We start from the raw sequence: 18571 nt of genomic DNA, 5'->3' as shown, positions 1-18571 counted from the left end.
AAAAGGATTAGACTATTTGCAAGTGTGAGCTAAAAGCATTGGACTAGTTAAATAATTATATATACCAAATTTGACCATAATTCTTGGAAAGACAAATTACCGGATTATACATAACGCCACCGTGGATCAACGGAACAAAAAAAGGGACTTCTACATAAATGTACATATAGATTTGAAAAAATATCAACAAATTAAAGACCTTCACCAAATTAAATTGGACATAAATACAAATTTAATAAATAACAAAAATACATATAACGGCACCGATGATATATAACGGGATAGAAAATATCCTAATATTTTAATGTACAGTCATGGACACATGACTAGAGTGAATATGAAAAATAATTACAATAATTTAATGGATAATTAACAACTTAAGACAATTTGAATATAACCTGGCGTTCTTTTTTTTTTGAAATTATTGGAATGAATATAAATTTATGAAAGTATGATACCTTATATGACTGATATAAATTTACAAAAATAAGTTTAAGGAATTACTGGCAAAAAAGCATAAAATAATAACTATAGCAAGCGCATTGCAGTGTAAATATTAGCAAATAAGCATAGCATAATAACTATAACAAGCGCATTACAATACCTTGTCTAACCCGGTTTTAACTTTACAATTAAACAAGATATAAGTTCTTCACCAAAATTGAGGTGGAATATACATTTACAAAAATAAGTTTAAGTAAATATTGGCAAAAAAGCATAAAATAATAACTATAACAAGCCCTTTGCAGTGTAAATATTAGTAAATAAGCATAGCAGAATAACTATAACAAGCGCATTACAATACCTTGTCTAACCTGATTTCAACTTTACAATTAAACAAATTTCTACGATTGGAAGTGCAACTTTATGATTAAAATATTAATAATCTACATAAAGAAAACAAGTCACCACTTGGAATTACCCAAAAAGCTGAATTATTTAACAAATTAACATGACACATGATGACTATATTAACATTGCTATTACAATGGGAGGATGTCTGAACCCACTGGGATACATACATAAAAATATAATTCACGATGAATTGCAAAGTTTGAAAAAGCACATGGCAACAAGCCATATATTTAGCAATTACAAGGAGAAAATTTGTGCTACGGGTTTTTACTTTGCGACATATGTTAGCTGCTTATGCACGTCTAAATGTTGCAAGTATATTACCCTTATACGTTTGTTAACCTGGCGATTTAAGAGGCAATTTAAAGGTCCTCTTGCCATTTATTGGAATTGAAAATTCAATTCCCAAAACAGGAAAAAAAGAAGGATTTGGGGAGTGTTATCGATGTGATGGTCCTTTGCCGGATACAGATCCGGTACGCTCCGGTACCACAGCACCATTAAGGTGCTAACCCGACCATCTCGGTAACGATTTATGTGGCCACATTAAACCTTCAGGCCATTCCCCCCTCCCCACCCCCAAGTTCCATGAGGAGCTTGGGGTCGCCAGAGCCTCGTCTGTTAGTGAAACAGGATTCGCCGCGGATAGGTGAGGTTGACAATTGGGTTGGGAGAAGCTATATATTGCGCTGGCAACCTGAAGGGTTGCGTTACACAACCCCTTGAATCTGGTATTTTAGTCGCCTCTTACGACAGGCATACCTACCGCGGGTATATTCTGATCCGCTAACCCGCTGGGGTCGCTGGTCCGCTGGGACGGCAGTATTATACTGCTGCTATATTTATCTTCTTCGGGATTAGGTTAGAGACGGGGAAGTCACTGTCTGAAGCCTGATTTAGTATCGGACAGGTGCTTCCCAATGCATACGGAGCTGATTTTGTTGCTCTACGTCATTTGGCAAGCTTATAAGCTTAGCAGGGAGTTGAAACATAACAGCATACAAAAAACTCCAATTCCGGACAACTTTAGCCTTTTAAACGGTTATGGCAGCCCCAAAACAACAATTCGTTCCGAATTATTTAAACGATTTTTTGTTTTTCTTCAATTATAAAACTGTTCCTATATTTCATTTACTAAACTTTTACTTTAAGTTGTTCCACACTACGTCCTCTAGATAAATAAATAAATAAAAAGTTGCGCCAGTCGCTTATTCGCTGTGCTAACAGGCACCAATTGGTAACACCCTGAGAATTTAAATAGTTTTCCACATGGTCCTTCCAGCGGAGTGAAGTCGCTCTCTTCCTCTGTTTCCATAGGCGGGTTTCGATAAGTACCGCCAAAGCTTAAACAAATAGTTTGACGCACATCTTTAGTCGGGTCTATTAGTTAAATTTATAATTTCCTTGTAAAGTAAAGACCATCTCATAATGTATATATATACATATAATTTAACTTTTTGGCTTAACTAAATTTGACATAGTCAGCGACAAGATTTTAATAAAAATCCAGTTTGCATAAACAAGTTATAATTATTTCAACCGAAACTGCTTCTCTATGACTGATTACGTGGTGGCAAAAAGAAAAATTTGCGCAAGGTATTGCTTGAGATGGGCATCATTACTTCATTTGCATTGCCACGCCGCTCGCTCACTTTGCGATTAACAGCGATTAGTATATCAACAATGTGACGTCTGTGAATTGGAGAGAAGTCACAAAAAATTAATTCCAGAACTCAGTAATTAATTAATTTAAAAAATAATCAATATATATCATTAATTTTCCATTCAAAGAAAATCAAAAACTGATCAACAAATAATCAACGAATTTGAAAAAGTTTATTTAATTACTAAAAAGGATATTAATCGACTAATTAAATTATTGATCAATTAAAAAAATTTTTATTTTAATTAATTAATTCAAAAAGTTATTAATTAATTTTTTGTGAAATGAATTTAAGCAAATATTAAAAGGAATTCAAAATAATCAAAGTTATATTAATAATGTAAATAAAAAAAATAATATAAAATAAATACAATAGTAATTATTTGCAGCTCTCAATGAAAAAAAATTAATGGCAAGCATTTTAAAATAATTATTTTATTATTTAAGCATTTAAAATGATTGCAAATAATGAAACAAATAAGGGGTTCTCTCTGTCTAGAATCCATAGAAAACGTAGAAAGTTTTTCATTTTACTATTAAAAGTTTTCCACACGGAACGACAAAATACATTTGTGAAAAACTTTCTAGTGTTTCTTCGTTTTCTATACTCAAACCCATGGTGGAATAACCAGGTGAAGTAAGCCGTCAATTGTCTCGCTCTAAATTCTTCTTTGTTCTGTCATTCGGCTATCTGAAAAATTTTCACCAATGTTATCCCCGAAAAAGTGTTGTTTTTTGCATTTTTCAGGAGTAAAATATGGTAGTTTTAGTACTTTTTTTTATCTAAACCAGCTTCGAAGAATTAGCCGAAGTAGCCGAGTTTGAAAGACCGGCTGACAAATTGGTAAGAAGCTTTCAGCTTCTAAACCGCAGTCTTATCTATATTAGGACTTATCTATGAAAGGAGGTTGTTTAATTACGGTCACATTCTCTAACAAAGCCGTTAGCTAAAGCTTTTTCAATCGTCGTGACTCAAAAGGAGATTTTTGTCGAATTTGTGCCTTTCATTTCATTTTTCCCCCTTCTCAGCTTCTTCTTAAAAACAACTATGAGTGCGGAGTGTCACATTTTTAAAAAAGCTACATCGGTGTAATTGAATCATGTCGAAATACCATGATGCAATCATGGTGGAATAACCAGGTGAAAGTAAGCCGTAAATTGTCTCGCTCTAAATTCTTCTTTGTTCTGTTATTCGGCTATCTGAAAATTTTTCACCATTTTCAACATTTTTCGGAGTAAAATATGGATGGTAGGTAGTTTTAGTACTTTTTTTCAAACCGACTCAAGAATTCTGTTAAATTCCTCTGCCCGACACAAGAATTCTGTTAAATTCCTCAGCCCAACACAAGAATTCTGTTAAATTCCTCTGTTCAACAGAAACTTTCTGAGTGATAGCAGAATTCATGTCGGGCAGAGGAATTTAACAGAATTCGTGTGTCGGGCAGAGGAATTTAACAGAATTAAAAATCAATTATTCTTTTCCCCAAAAAAAATAGTGATGGACTTTTACTGGATTTAATTACAGAGATTCATCATTTGGGTATCTTTGGTGTTGGCTTCCATAAGTAAGGCCGTGATATATTATTAGGTCCAAATATGTACGAGTATGCATGTATAATTTGTTACAAAAAAAATTGGAACAGGTCTTTGTTAAAACAAATATTTGTATTCACGTCATATCCAACTAAGGATTTTCGCCTCTGCAGCGCTAATTAACACATTCGAGGAATGGTTTTGCCATTCCTACAACAAGAACACCAAAACTGTCCTATTACACCTTATTTATGTAAAAATTTTATTAAAACAATGGAATTCTAAATATAGTTACAAATAATTTTAGCTCACTTTTGTTTTTTTGCCCTAAAAATCAGACCACTAAGATAATAGGTTGCAGTTATGGATTGTAATTTCGAATATATGAATCCGCCTCTATCGAAACAGCATCTTCTGGTTTTAGGCAGGGCTAGTATATCCCCTGACATATTTTAGTAAAGAATAACTTGGCAACATTAGTAATACATCATGAATTCAACTATCAGGAGTTTTTAGGGGAAGTTATGATCACTTTTGTAATATATTAGAAGGGCATATGTTTTGCTTCCGACACTAAACTACAAATCAACAGAGCAGATAGAAATTGCAATGTATTCTTAGGGATGGAGACACATTTAAAAGTATTACGACCACTTCCAAGTGGGACTGTAAAACTTTTCATGAAACCCGAAGCGCATTTAAGTGCGGTTTTTCGATGAAAGTTTCAACTGCAGTTGAATTTGAGGTCAGTTTACTTTGGACGCATTAGCTGCGTTTTTTTATTCTTCTATATACGTTTACGCTTAAACTTTATATGGACTGCCAAGCGACAAACTTTAAATACACCTCTGAAATTGCTGCGCATAAAATTTGTCCTACTAAATTTCAATACGCATTATACTCAGATGTAACTGAAATATGCGGCTCTGTTTCACCCTCTATACTAATTCTATGTATTCTATGTGTGTCCACAATTTATCGCAACTGATTCAGCTATATGTTATACCCTATGGCCATCAGAGGGTTGTGTATCCGCTTTTCGGTACACCCTGTGATGTAGTTGTAGTTATTTAACCACTGCCGCTAGATGGGTCTCCTAAGCATTATCTAAGCGAGGATAGGCGTTTTTTTTCACGCCCAAACGAAACGTATACGCGTGTAAAAAAAACACGGCTATTATTGAGATTTACGGCTCATCACAGTTTTACCTTTTTATTTTTATTCGATGCCAAAAGTAATATAAGCGTACTGGTCCTGTGAAAAAACAGTTTCTGTAATGGCTTTCGTAGCAAGGCATCTACTTTTCTACTCCTATTTTTTCGAAGCGGGTAAAAATTGTACCCTCCTCTGGCCTTTGAAAATACATCCCTACCATTTCAGATAGCCTACATCTTGTGTATTTTTTTATTTACTTCACCTGGTGATTCCACCATGACTCAAACCCATGTATATAGAAAATTTATTCATGACAAATGAGCCGTCACTCGATACTTTGGCAATTTACTCGATGTTTTCTCCAGGTAGTCGCTGATTTTTTTTTGTCAGATTTTCCATAATCGTCTACCTTAAGTATAATTTTAATTAACTGCCTATAATACGTCTACCATATCTATATATATTTTATAGAGTTATAATTGTGCATACGGCATGAATTGGTTGTTTTGTTGTTGCCAAAGTATCGAGTGACGGCTCTTAGCAAATAAAAGCTCTTTGGTTTGGACATACGAGTTTGTTTGGAGATGATTTTTGAATATAATATTGCTCAAAACTGAAAAGTCATGGCCGATTAAAAAAGAACAGTTACACATATATGTATGTATATAAAATGGTTATATAATGACGCTTGCTAGACAGAAAAAAGCCCTTATGTATGTATTTGACACTGACTACTAATAATCATTTTTTTCACTATTCAAAAATTGTTACAAGTAATTTTATTCTTTTTTCCCTTCTTTTTGCAAATATGACTCTTTTTCTTCCAGTTTATATATTATTGCAATAAAACGATATATTTACCGATCGCCAAAACGCTGAACAGCATCACATAGTTCTTGTATAAACCAAGTACCGTCGACCGTGTGACGCATAGCAGAATAACCGGGTACAGTAGACATGGCTTTCACAATATCACCGAAACAATGTGGTGCTAAATTAACTTTCCGCTTCGCCTGCGAAGTATTAAATTGATATTTAATCGCTTGTACACAGATACCAGAACCCTCACACTATAGTTCACCCTCACACTAAGTAAAAACGTTTAAATTTATGTGCGCTTCGAACTACGATGTCAGGGTTCAGGCATAACAGCGGTTGATTTCACGTTGAAATAATAAGCTTTTTTTACGAGCTTGATAATAAGACTAATCACGTAAATTATTTTTTTAAATAACTTCTTTTATATGGGTATGTAACATTCTTACATTTATTGGAGATTCGTCTTTTTGACATGCCTGTACTATTAGTAATTTTGGCTTGCCTATTAGCGTATCACCAGTAATTATATGCTCAATTTCAGTTATTTCTACTGGTATGCTATTGCTGCCATAAACCGATCCTATTTTGAAAAAATGCACACAATGAATGATTGCTTAATGAGTAATAGTCCAAGAGCTGACATAATTTGTAGGCGATACTATTGCTACAACAATATAATCAGATTATATTAACTTCACACAGAAAATAAAATGAAATAATTAAAGTTTTATACGTTAAAGCCCTTATTGGGCTCCATATCACATACAAAATGCCAAATCGTTAACTATTCCATTAACGATTGTTGTGAGGGTTGAAAACAATTTGAAAGTCTGGCGGTTCTGAGGGGAAGGCTTGGCTCTATTTAAGAATCACGTATTTAAGAACGTTCTAAACATTATATTTCCAACATACAGTTGAACACTAGGAAAGTTGTCGACTTGTTTGGAGACCAGTTTCCAGACCCAGAAATCCTCAGTTAGGAGTTATTCGAACATTGCTACTCAGAGCTCCGCTTAAAGAGGTATCTTGTTAGCAAATGGTTAAATAACCTATTTCAAATATTTGTTTGAAACTCTAGACCTTAATGTAAATTAAACTTATTTAGCAGAACTTTAAGAGTTTTTATCCATTTGCTACGATAGCGCGATCTACCACTACAATGTATTGACCTAAGACATGCAATATTTGCTGAAAGACAAGTCATTGTAAATAGTTTCTAGTGGCTTTCAGTACGTAGATAACGATGGGCCTCATTGTCAGCTATTGGCCTACAATATACCATATACAAACCATCAATGCCATGCGATAGTATACAAACAATTAACGAATCAAATTGAAACGATAACTTCACAGTCTCACGTATGCGATGCATCAATTCCAGATGTGTTAGATTTTCAAATTCCTGTGGTTTATAACCGAAACTAGTAAACACTTCTTTCAGACGCGATTTGTCGACATTTGAGCCATAGCGAGACGATAGTGGTTTTTGCGGTAGCAAATGCTTTAGATGAGTAAGTGATATCAAATATAAAATCAATTAAATTTTTCAAAAGCACAAATATACTTTCAATTCAGGATCAGGATCTTCATAGAATTTCAACTGATTAATTATAAGTAATATGCCCGCACGCTCCCGACTTACGGCGTACTTTTCGCTCATTGTTAAATCACTACTGAGCACAGGCGATGCCGATGATGGAGGTGATAGTGGCCATGATGCTGTCGCATTTTCATGTGCGTTGTGTGGCGGAACTGTTTCTTTTGTGCTTGTATAGATGTTATATGTTTTATTTGTAACTCTAGAAGCATTATCTACGCTTATGTGAGCTTTATCATTAAACATTACTGTTCGTTTGTCAGCGTTATTAAGTATTGTTTCAATCAGTAATGATTTCAATACATCTAAGTCGTTAAATTTTAAATATTCAAGTAAAACATCAACATTGGCTCCATTCGCAGAACGATCACCCAAAGTGATGATGCGTCGAGATATCCAATCTAATAGAAATATTTCCAAATACGCAAAATCATAAAAACGCAACAGTTCATCTGGGCGTTTACGTTGTTCATTAACACGTAACACCAACTGGCCAGCTTGTGCAGGTTTCAAACGTTCACATACACGATATAAAGCCTTTAAAAGTGGATGTACATGCAGACTCAATTCACCAATGTGTGGTAGATAGTGTTGATGCAACTCATTCCAGTCGAAGCCCAATTTACGCAATACACGACGTGCTCCAATGATAGACAATGCCTCGACTAGCTGAGAACGCCAATTTTGTGGATTTACGCTGTGGTATTTAGTAAGCAAATCCGCGCCGCCACAACCGCAACTTTTATGTGTGTTCGATAATATGAGCAACTATAAATTTAGAAAAAAATTAAATACAAAAAAAAAAAATATTATCACTTACCTTTTGTAGCACGAATTCAGCGTTCGCGCGTTCATCGCCGAAAAGTAGGAAGCCCAGGGATACCTGTTAAATATCAGAGATAAAATCACTACCGACAGACATTGAAGTGTTCTTGGAGCCAGTGCTTGACTAAATATAAATATGGGCCATTGCAAGATTTAATCAGGCATGCAAACACGGCCTCGGTGGTGTGATGGTAGCTCCACCCTACCACACCAAATATCCTGGCTTCAAGTCCCGGACAAAGCAACATTGAAAAATTAGAATGTAGGAAAAAAATCTCTAATAAAATATAAATACAAATACTTTTTCTAAGCGGAGTATCCCATTCCGGCTCAACGTCAATTTTCAGACTTTTTTGCGTTGAGTGGAAAATTAAAATAGGCCTCAAGGTGGGCTTCTGTGCTTCCCTCGGGCGTTTAGGCGGAGTTAGGAGATGCGATGCCTCCCTGCCTGGAGTTAGGGTGGTGTTCTTGCATTCCTAATAGGAATCAAAAATTCGTGCAAAACAAAAACTGTCGTGGTGCTACATAATAACCAATTCGCTTTTAATACATATACATATGACGGATCGTAACGGCTCACGAAAAACACTTGGGCAACAGGCCACATAATACATACTAAAATAAAAAGTACTCGAAAATTAGTAACGGAATAATTTAACCGAGTGTTAAAGAAAATTAAGGTAATTCTTTACTTAAGCTCGCAACTGCTAAAACTCGACCAAAAATATCGGGAGATGTGTCAAAAGATGCGTTTTCATCCCAGGACCACGAATCCGAAAGCGGAAATTCAAAATTTTATTTCTGTCAAAAAAAATGGGCCCGGAGCGCTCCGAAACCGGGGGTGGGATCCATAGTATTTTTGGACAGAACACCTTTCTGCATTGGCGGCCTTGTTGTCGTTGTTGTTGTAGCAATGCTCGCCCCACCTAATAGCCGCGACCGATCACAAATTGTCATCAATATCCTCTAACTGGAGTCCAAGGAAACTTGCCGTTTCAACAGGGGTGGACCATAAGGAAAGGGGTGTTAGAGGCATTGGTTCCACATTACAATTAAAGAGATGGTTGGTGTCATGTGGGGACACATTGCAAGCAGGGCATACATTTTGTATGTCGGGGTTGATTCTGGATAGGTAAGAGTTTAACCTGTTACAGTATCCAGAACGAAGTTGAGCAAGAGTGACACGCGTTTCCCTGGGGAGTATGCGTTCCTCTTCTGCGAGTTCTGGATATTTTTCTTCAAGTACTGGATTCACCGGGCAATTCCCGACATAAAGGTCCGACGGCTGTCTATGGAGTTCACCAAGGACCTGCTTGTGTTTTTCCGCTTCATACGGCTGGGTTCTCAGGTGTCGTATTTCCTCAAAATGCTTACGGAGATGACTTCTTAGGCCCCTAGGCGGTGCTGGTTCGTCAATCAGATGTCTGTTGGGATGCCCAGGTTTCTGGGTATTCAACAGAAACTGTTTGGTCAGCATCTCATTTCTCTCCCTGATGGGGAGTATTCTCGCCTCATTATGCAGATGGTGTTCTGGGGACATAAGAAGACAGCCCGTGGCGATTCTGAGAGCAGTATATTGGCAGGCCTGTAGTTTCTTCCAGTGGGTGGTTTTTAGGCTTGGCGACCATATGGGTGACGCGTAGCACGTAATCGGCTGGCTAATTGCTTTGTATGTGGTCAAGAGCGTTTCTTTATCTTTTCCCCAGGTACTGCCAGCAAGGGATTTGAGGATTTTATTACGGCTCTGAATTCTTGGAACAATTGCGGTTGCGTGCGCACCAAATGTAGCGTAGTGCCATCGACGTGGATGTTCAATATGGTCGACATTTGGGGCGTCCATGATGTAAATAAGGTCGCGGAAGATTTAGTCGGTGACAAGGCCAGGTTTCGCGAGGCGAAAAAACTGGAGAGATCAGGGAGATAGCCGTTTATTTTATTGCATAGCTCATCGATCTTTGGGCCTGGGCCTGTGGCCATTATTGTGCAGTCATCGGCGTAGGAAACGATTGTGACTCATTCCGGTGGTGAAGGTAGCTTAGATATGTAGAAATTAAACAAAAGCGGGGATAGGACACCACCCTGTGGCACCCCTTGTTTAATTCTCCTTTGTTTTGATATTTCGTTTCTGAATTGCACCGATGCCTGCCGACCACCCAGATAATTTGCGGTCCACCTTTTAAGACATGGGGGAAGGGTGGACCCTTCCAGGTCTTGCAGTAACGAGCCATGGTTGACCGTATCAAAAGCTTTTGATAGGTCTAACGCTACGAGTACTGTTCTATGGTGGGGATATTGATTCAAACCGCAATTTATCTGGGTGCTAATGACATTTAGCGCGGAGGTAGTGCTATGGAATTTTCTGAAGCCATGCTGATGAGGGGCTAGCTGCAAATGTGCTTGGAAATAAGGGAGCAGAATGGCTTCAAGCGTCTTTGCCACTGGCGATAGGAGAGATATCGGACGATATGACTCACCTACGTTAGCTGGTTTCCCAGGCTTTAGTAGCGGGACCACCTTGGCCATTTTCCATTTCTCGGGTATGACAAAGGTGGAAAGAGACAGGTTGAAGACATGCGCTAAATATTTGAAACCCTCTTTCCCTAGGTTTTAAAGCATCGGCATGGCTATGCCGTCTTGGCCCACTGCTTTGGATGGTTTAGCGCGACCAATGGCGTCCTCAACCTCTCTAGCGGTGATGGTAATTGGTGACGCGCTGAGTTTGTGTTTATGTGCGTGTCTATTGGCTCTCCGTCTATCTTTGTCGACCGTAGAAGCATTATATATTGTCGGCAGAAAGCGCTCGCGCATTTTTTCGCATCCGACAGCACCTTATCGCCAAAGGCGATGGAAACTTTGTCTTTGTGCTTAGTCGGATTCGATAGGGACTTTACGGTGGACCAAAGTTTACCTACACCGGTAGAGAGGTTACAACCTCTTAGGTGCTCTTCCCATTTCGCCCGCTTGTGTTCGTCCACAAGCAATCTGATGCGTTGGTTTATATCCCTTATTTGGGGGTCGCCTTGATCAAGCTGTCTTATAAGGTCGCGTTCCCTCGCTAAGCTCGTGGCCTCCGCCGGGAAGTGGGGCCGGATTTCGGGAATTCTCCCGGCGGGAATGAAATGTGCCGAGGCGGATTCAATGACCTTACGGAAGGCACGCTCCCCTTGGCGGGCATCAGTCGGGATAGGGAGGGCAGCAAAGCTGCTGTCTGTTGCAGATTTATATTCTTCCCACTTTCCTTTTTTGAAGTTTATGAAAGTGCGTTTTTCGGTGACGATGAAGTCGGCGGTACGCTCGAACGAAATAAGTATGGGCAGGTGGTCGGATGCCAATGTTACCATCGGCTGCCAGTTGACGCAGTTTACGAGTTCTGCGCTTACGATTGAGATATCTGGCGAGCTATGACAGCTTCCTACCATACGTGTGGGGGCGTCTCCGTTTATTGTGCAGAACGTCGTTTCGTCTATTTGATCAGCCAACATCTCACCCCTACTGTCCGCCCGCAAGTTTGAATGCCATAGGTCGTGATGGGCATTGAAATCGCCTAAGATAATGCGATTGTTGCCAGTGAGTAAGGCCTCGATATTAGGGCGGTATCCACTGGGGCAACAGGTGACAGGAGGGATGTAGATGTTGATGATTTCTAGATTTGCATCGCCTGACCGGACAGATAGGCGTTGACGTTCTAAGACATTGTCACTGCGGTCGATGCCAGGATCAAATATATGATATTGCACAGAGTGTTGTATAATAAACGCGAGGCCGCCTCCATTTCCGCTCTCGCGGTCTTTCCTGTGGACATTATAACCAGAGCAGGTCTGCAATGCAGATCTTGCTGTGAGTTTAGTCTCTTGAATCGCAGCAATGCGGATGTTGTGCCGCTTCATGAAATCGACTATCTCCGTAATCTTCCCAGTTAGTCCATTACAGTTGAACTGCAGAATTCTGAAGTGCATGAGGGGTGACGCCGCCACTCTAGGGGTAAGTGAGGGGTGACTACGCCTAGGTTGTGGAAGGCCAGGACGCAATTTCTGTTGTGGCCTTGGGACTGGGCGCCCTTGGGCAAGCATTGGGGTAGCCGGATGATTTGGGTTTGCGACCTGGCAACATGGCGCGATGAAACCCGTCGAGGGGTTGCCGTCGCGGAGACCAGAACATCTAGGAAAGTGGCACCACCCAAGGCAGGAGCTGCATTGAGCGGATGTCGCAAACCTATATATTCTGTGCTGGCAGACGGTGCAAACGGAGGCAGGGACTAAGAGTGTGTTTCCCTGACCTGGTAGTAGTTATGAGTGGTATCAGCTGTTTGAGTTGTTGGCGCCGTGGGGCGCGAGCAGCTGCGGGTACTTGTTGTGGCTTGCTGAGCAGCGAAGCTGCTGGAAGGTAGTGGGGATACGCTTAGGCGTAGACTACGGGACGCCCTTGGGCGTGAGCAGCAAGGAGCCACAAAAGATTTATAAAAGTTACGTGGACGTCTGGTTTTGGGATCAAGCCCAGAACAACCTGTCCGATGCAACCATCCCTTGCACGAGACACACTGAACAGAGTATGACCGTCCTAAAAAGATTATTTTCTGGCAAATGCAGCAAAACCATTTCTCAGGACCGGGGTCAGGAGACGGACCCGGATTGGGTTCGATACCTTCCCGGAGTAAGAGAATATGTAGCATTCCTGCTGCAAGGAGCTGCTGGGAGGATGACAATTTGTGGGAGGGACGAAACAAATTAAATGGGGTCACACTGAAATGACAGTCCTTGGTCGGGAAAAATCCCGAGTCGCTCCGGTACATAGAACCGACTGCCTTGGGAAGCGGCCTTCGGCCGCGCTTATAAAACATTACTCTGGGTGGGTCCACCACCATTTTGGAGACCAAAACTATATGCGCGCAAAACACTTTTACTTGTGGGTACAACAAAATCATCAAAATTATCAACATTACAACAACCACATGAAAATTTTCTATTTTGTTTGCAAATATCTCCGAAACGAAATAAAATGTTGAACTTCCGCCTTCGGATTCGTGATCCTGGGCGTCTTTTGACACCTCTCCCGATATGTTTGGACGAGTTTTAGCAGTTGTGAGCTAGAGTAAAGAATTACCTAAATTAAACTCATCTATGTATACTTTATGCTGAAAAGCAGCTCGACTTATATCATACCGTACAATTCTCATTGGATACATCAACTGCAATTTTTATTGCAAAAAGTGAAATAAAAAATAAAAAGCATTACTTAATGTGTGACTGCCGTGATGCCTTTAAAAATTCAATGTATTTCTATGAAAGCGTCACAGTGAAAAATTCATCTGCCTAGCAGATGTCCAGAGTCGGCGTTGTAATTCAGTAATGCTTTTTTTTTTATTTCACTTTTTGCAATGCTGTTGTTGTGGCAATAAGGCTGCTCCCCGAAGGCTTTGGGGAGTGTTATCGATGTGATGGTCCTTTGCCGGATACAGATCCGGTACGCTCCGGTAACACAGCTCGATTAAGGTGCTAGCGCGACCATCTCGGGAACGATTTATATGGTCACATTAAACGGTCAGACCATCCCTCTCTCCCCACCCGCAAGTTCCTCGAGGAGCTTGGGGTCGCCAGAGCCTCGTCAGTTAGTGAAACGGGATTCGCCGCTCGAAGGTGAGGTTGACAATTGGGTTTGGGTTTGGAAGGTTGCACTACCAACCCCTTGAATCTGGTATTTAGTCGCCTCTTACGACAGTCATACCTACCGCGGGCATATTCTAACTCCCTAACCCGCTGGGGCCAGAGTCGGCGTAATAAAGGTCAGTCCCAGGATTTTTTTGGAAAAATAAAAAGGACCGCGACACAAATTGAACGAGACTTTGCACCAAGTGTTTGTTCCTTTTTTATTTTCAATGGACCAAGAATACCGTTGTTGATGTTTTTTTTTCTGGTAAGCGGTTTATTTTAATGTTTTCTAATATACAGCGCACTCACCAATTCGTAGAAGCATAAGTCCCTCTCCACGTACTGCAAATCGTCTATGTGGATATTATTCAGTTTAGAAACTAAATTATAACGCTGTTGCCCTTCAGATGCCATTACAAATGGTAAGCCAAAACCAAAATAAATGCTGCTGAAAAATGGGATCTTCTAAATGTTGTGACAAATGAAATAACCCAAAGATGACAAATTACCATTGTGAATTCACAATGGAAATAGCTAAAGGCCCGAACACATAAGAATAACCTATTTGACGATTCCCATACGAACACAAGCAGCAAACTCATCTGTCAGCGCACGATGCTTCTGATAAAATTACGAAATTGCCTGATGATGAAAGCCCGAAAGATAAGAAGTTTTGCATATAGATAAGTTTAGGGCCTCATTCTCTATTACGAAACGAAAGCTCGTTTCGCCACAAAGACGAGTCGCTAGTGTATTTGCAATATAACAAGCGATGACAATATATAATTTGACAACTGCTTTCGCTTTTCTGTTTGACTTAAAGTAAGAAATGTAAAGGCCGATAGAGAATACCATTGCTAGACGAAATCGTTTGGAGGCGAATCGTTCGTTTGAGCTATCGTTCGCAATACAGAATGAAGCCCTTAAACACATTCTTATGCAGTATGAGTACATTGCAATTATTTTTATGGTGAACGGTAGATTGAGCGCCACTGGCGCCATTTGATATGAAAAAGTAGCCAACTTTCAGATTTTGTTACAAACAAACCATAAGAAGAATTTGACATTTACTTTGGCTAAGGGTGCTGGCACATCTTGCAAGTGTAAGTATTTTCCTTATACAGCGAGGATGTTTATACCAGTGCTTTGCGAAATTTTGTTTGTGAATGGGCAAGGCGAAATGAACTTCAATTGCCAAGTCTGAAGTTCCTTCATATTTACAAACGCAACATCTTGGTTGATTGTGGCGATGTTATTGGAATGCAGAAGCTAGTGTTAAACGCATCTAAATGAAACGTGTCATTGTGCCGCGGCCTTGATTAAGTAGCGGTTTTCGAGATGTTACCATCGCAATATGCCAGTAAATGCTTCTTTCTTTTCAGCTTCTCTTAGAAAAATATAATAATTGAATATTCATTTATTATAAACCGGTGTTAATCTCATGAATTCTTAATTATAAGTATAAATTGAACACACAATTAAAACAAACAAACGTAAATATGTAAAACTGAGCCCGGGTTTACAAAAGCTTCTCATTCGCAACGAAAAAGAAACTTTACAAAAACAAATCTACATTAACAAATTAATAGAGGCAGAATGTCTCAGTTGTGTTGTTAGTGTAGAAATAAGATAGACTGAATTAAACAAGGAGACAAATACAAGCAGGATAGCCTAGTGGTTAAGGCAACTGTAGTTTCATCGTGTGATTCGCGGTTCGAATCTCGGTGAAATCTTTGATAACTATACGAAATTGCCTGACGATGAATTCGTGGCGGTTTTCGACATAGTACTATCGCAATATGCCAGTAAATGCTTCTCTCTTTCTTTTCAATTTCTCTTAGAAAAACATAATAACTGAATATTCAATATTTTAAGCCGGTGTTAAGCTCATGAACTCTTAAATAAGTATAAATTGAACACACCATTAAACAAACAAACATAAATATGTAAAACTGAACCCGAGTTTACAAAGCATCTCATTCGCCGCGAAAAAGAAACTTTACAAAAACTATCTACATAATACACAAATTATAGAATGTATCAATTGTGTTGTTAGTGTAGAAATGAGATAACCGAATTAACAAATACAAGCAGGATAGCGGTTAAGGCAACTGCAGTTTCACCGTGTGATTCGCGGTTCGAAAAATGTTAGAAAAGTACTAACAAGTGGAAAAATTAGTTCACTTGCAAAGCGGGCCAGCACCCTTATCCAAAGAAAATGTAGAAATCTCCTTATGCTTTACATGTAGCAAAAGTTGCAGTTTGGCAACTTTTGTCCGTCAGATGGCGCTAGTGTCTCTCGATCTACCTACTATCTACTCATCATACATAAGATAGCATTAAACGATCATCTATGAAAAACTGCTTATAGGACGGGGCTTTTACAACATTGTATGGACTATCGGTATTCAACGTACTGTCGATTACAACATTGGCGACATTCCATTTCATCCCAATAATCGAATTTCTTGGAAGCAGAGATTGTGCTTCCGATTATTTATAAACAAACATTTTTGTTAACATATGTAGCGTTATTAAATATTAGTGATGGACGATATGGCGAATTTGAGCTATCAGTGAAAATAGATATGGCTATTTTTGAATATCGGCTATTTTTTATAGCTATAGCGATCGCTTTATTTCAACAAGCGATTCCATACAGAAGAGCGATTTTGAGCTATCAGTGAATATAGGTATGGCTATTTTTTACAGCTATGGCTATTTTTTACAGCTATGGCGATCGCTTTAATTTATCTTTAATAAGCGAATCTGCAATTATTTGTATACTTGTATATAAAAAATGCATGTTTAAGTCTTTTTACCAGAGTAGATTAAATGTTATACATTAATTTATACTAAATTAAATTTTATTAGAATATATGAACCAAAATTGGAATAAAAAGAAAAAAGTATGTACCTTTAATTGTAAACTAATGTAATGTGAAATTCTAATTTTCTGAGATGTTATGATATATATTATTAACTGGCTGACGACAATATGTTCAGACTCGTATTACACTCAATGAGCTGAAACTAGCTGAAATATATGTATATGCATCTTTGTTTTATAAATTTTGTTAATTGAAAATGCTTTGATTTTTAAATGTAAGATGAATCAACCCGAAATAAATCTGTATATGTAACACCATAAAAACATGATTTATTTACTATATTATACTACACCGATGTATTCAGAAATACTCCGTATGAATTTATTCTGAAAGTTGTATTTGGCTGCATAAATTTGTACAGTAAAGTGAATCAATTTTTAATGAAAAATACAGAGGAAAAATATAGCAAATTCTTCAAACTAGTATAAAAATATTCTTTAGCAGAAAATTAGTCATCCACTGCAGTGCCCTAGAAATTAGCCGGAGAATTCAACCATATACAAACCATATGACAAATCTTGAATTGCGTTCTCCCAAAAACCTTAAATTTTGAGTTAATCTGTTTACAATAAGACGAGTGATATATGTTTCTATAATTCTTTTATTTTACCATCAAAAACACAAATTTTATAAAACTGTTAACGGCAACTGCCTAGAAGTATGAACTTATGAATAACACAGGCAATCAATCTTAGGCCAAGTCTAAAGACCCGTGTCTATTTGGCGTCACATAGTGTAATTAAAAACAAAAAAATTCAGTCATTCCATTTCTTTTATACATTTCATGAAATTAAAGGTTTAAAATTAACTTATATTGCTTGTTTAATATTTTGACAAATATTAATTATTTTATTATAAATACTTAAATATAAAATCAAAATATAACGAATTTTATATTTTATGATTGGCGTTTAAAAAGATAAGCATTTTAGCCTTTTCATCATCTAAGCGCATTCTTCTCTCGCTTAAAATAAGGCCGGCTTGAGAAAAAAGTCTTTCACAGGGAACCGATGTTCCTAAACACCCCAACTTTTCGCGAGCTATAGGAGATAGATTGGGATACTTGTAATTGTTTTTCTGCCACCATAAAAAAGGATCAGCTTTTCGTGCAATTACAGTTTCTTCTATATACCTCTGCACTTCGATAATTGCTCTTGAATGAGTTGTGCTTTGCGGTCTCTTTGATCTTTGCGTTGATTATTTTTGAATTCGATCTTTCGCTTGTCTGTAAAAATTACCCAAACCACGTGGCTGCTTTTCTAGCCGACTTCACAATGTCGTCGTTCTAGTTGTTGCACAAGTTTGCTTTGTTCCGTTCGCTGTTTCGGAAAGTAAAGCACACAGATGAGCAATGATGAACGATATCTCACTATCGATGATTGCATCGCTGCTATTAGCAAAGAGTATATATTTGTTAAGAGGCGTCACTCGATACTTTGTTGTTGCCAAAGCAACCCTGTCATGTCGAATGTGATTCTCAAGGAAGTTTTGTTTAGTTTTTTTTAATTGAATCCTATATAGTTATGCGGTAAAGTGACTTCGCATAATTACGATTTTTGGAAAGAGAATTAATTAATTAATTTAATAC

At 38.2% G+C, this 18571-nt stretch overlaps 1 protein-coding gene across 2 annotated transcripts; it reads right to left on the bottom strand.

Moving 5' to 3' along the window:
- Window positions 1–1936: 1936 nt before the first annotated feature.
- On the bottom strand, window positions 1937–14584 carry Dredd (Caspase-8 Dredd). Of its 2 annotated transcripts, none has more exons than XM_067780637.1 (7): window positions 14402–14584; window positions 8443–8505; window positions 7590–8390; window positions 7316–7526; window positions 6472–6605; window positions 6068–6219; window positions 1937–2547 (listed from the first exon to the last, which is right to left on the bottom strand). In XM_067780637.1, exons 1-7 carry the CDS (start codon window positions 14504–14506, stop codon window positions 2409–2411), a joined length of 1605 nt encoding a protein of 534 aa, XP_067636738.1. In that variant the 5' UTR covers window positions 14507–14584; the 3' UTR covers window positions 1937–2408. The 2 variants fall into 2 exon arrangements, with proteins under 2 accessions (XP_067636738.1, XP_067636739.1); XM_067780638.1 differs by having other exon boundaries at window positions 7590–8361; window positions 14402–14540.
- Window positions 14585–18571: the final 3987 nt, after the last annotated feature.

This window comes from Eurosta solidaginis, chromosome 4 (assembly GCF_040869045.1).
Source record: "Eurosta solidaginis isolate ZX-2024a chromosome 4, ASM4086904v1, whole genome shotgun sequence".
Lineage (NCBI taxonomy): Eukaryota > Metazoa > Arthropoda > Insecta > Diptera > Tephritidae > Eurosta > Eurosta solidaginis.
This window is presented reverse-complemented; position numbering and strand designations above follow the sequence as displayed.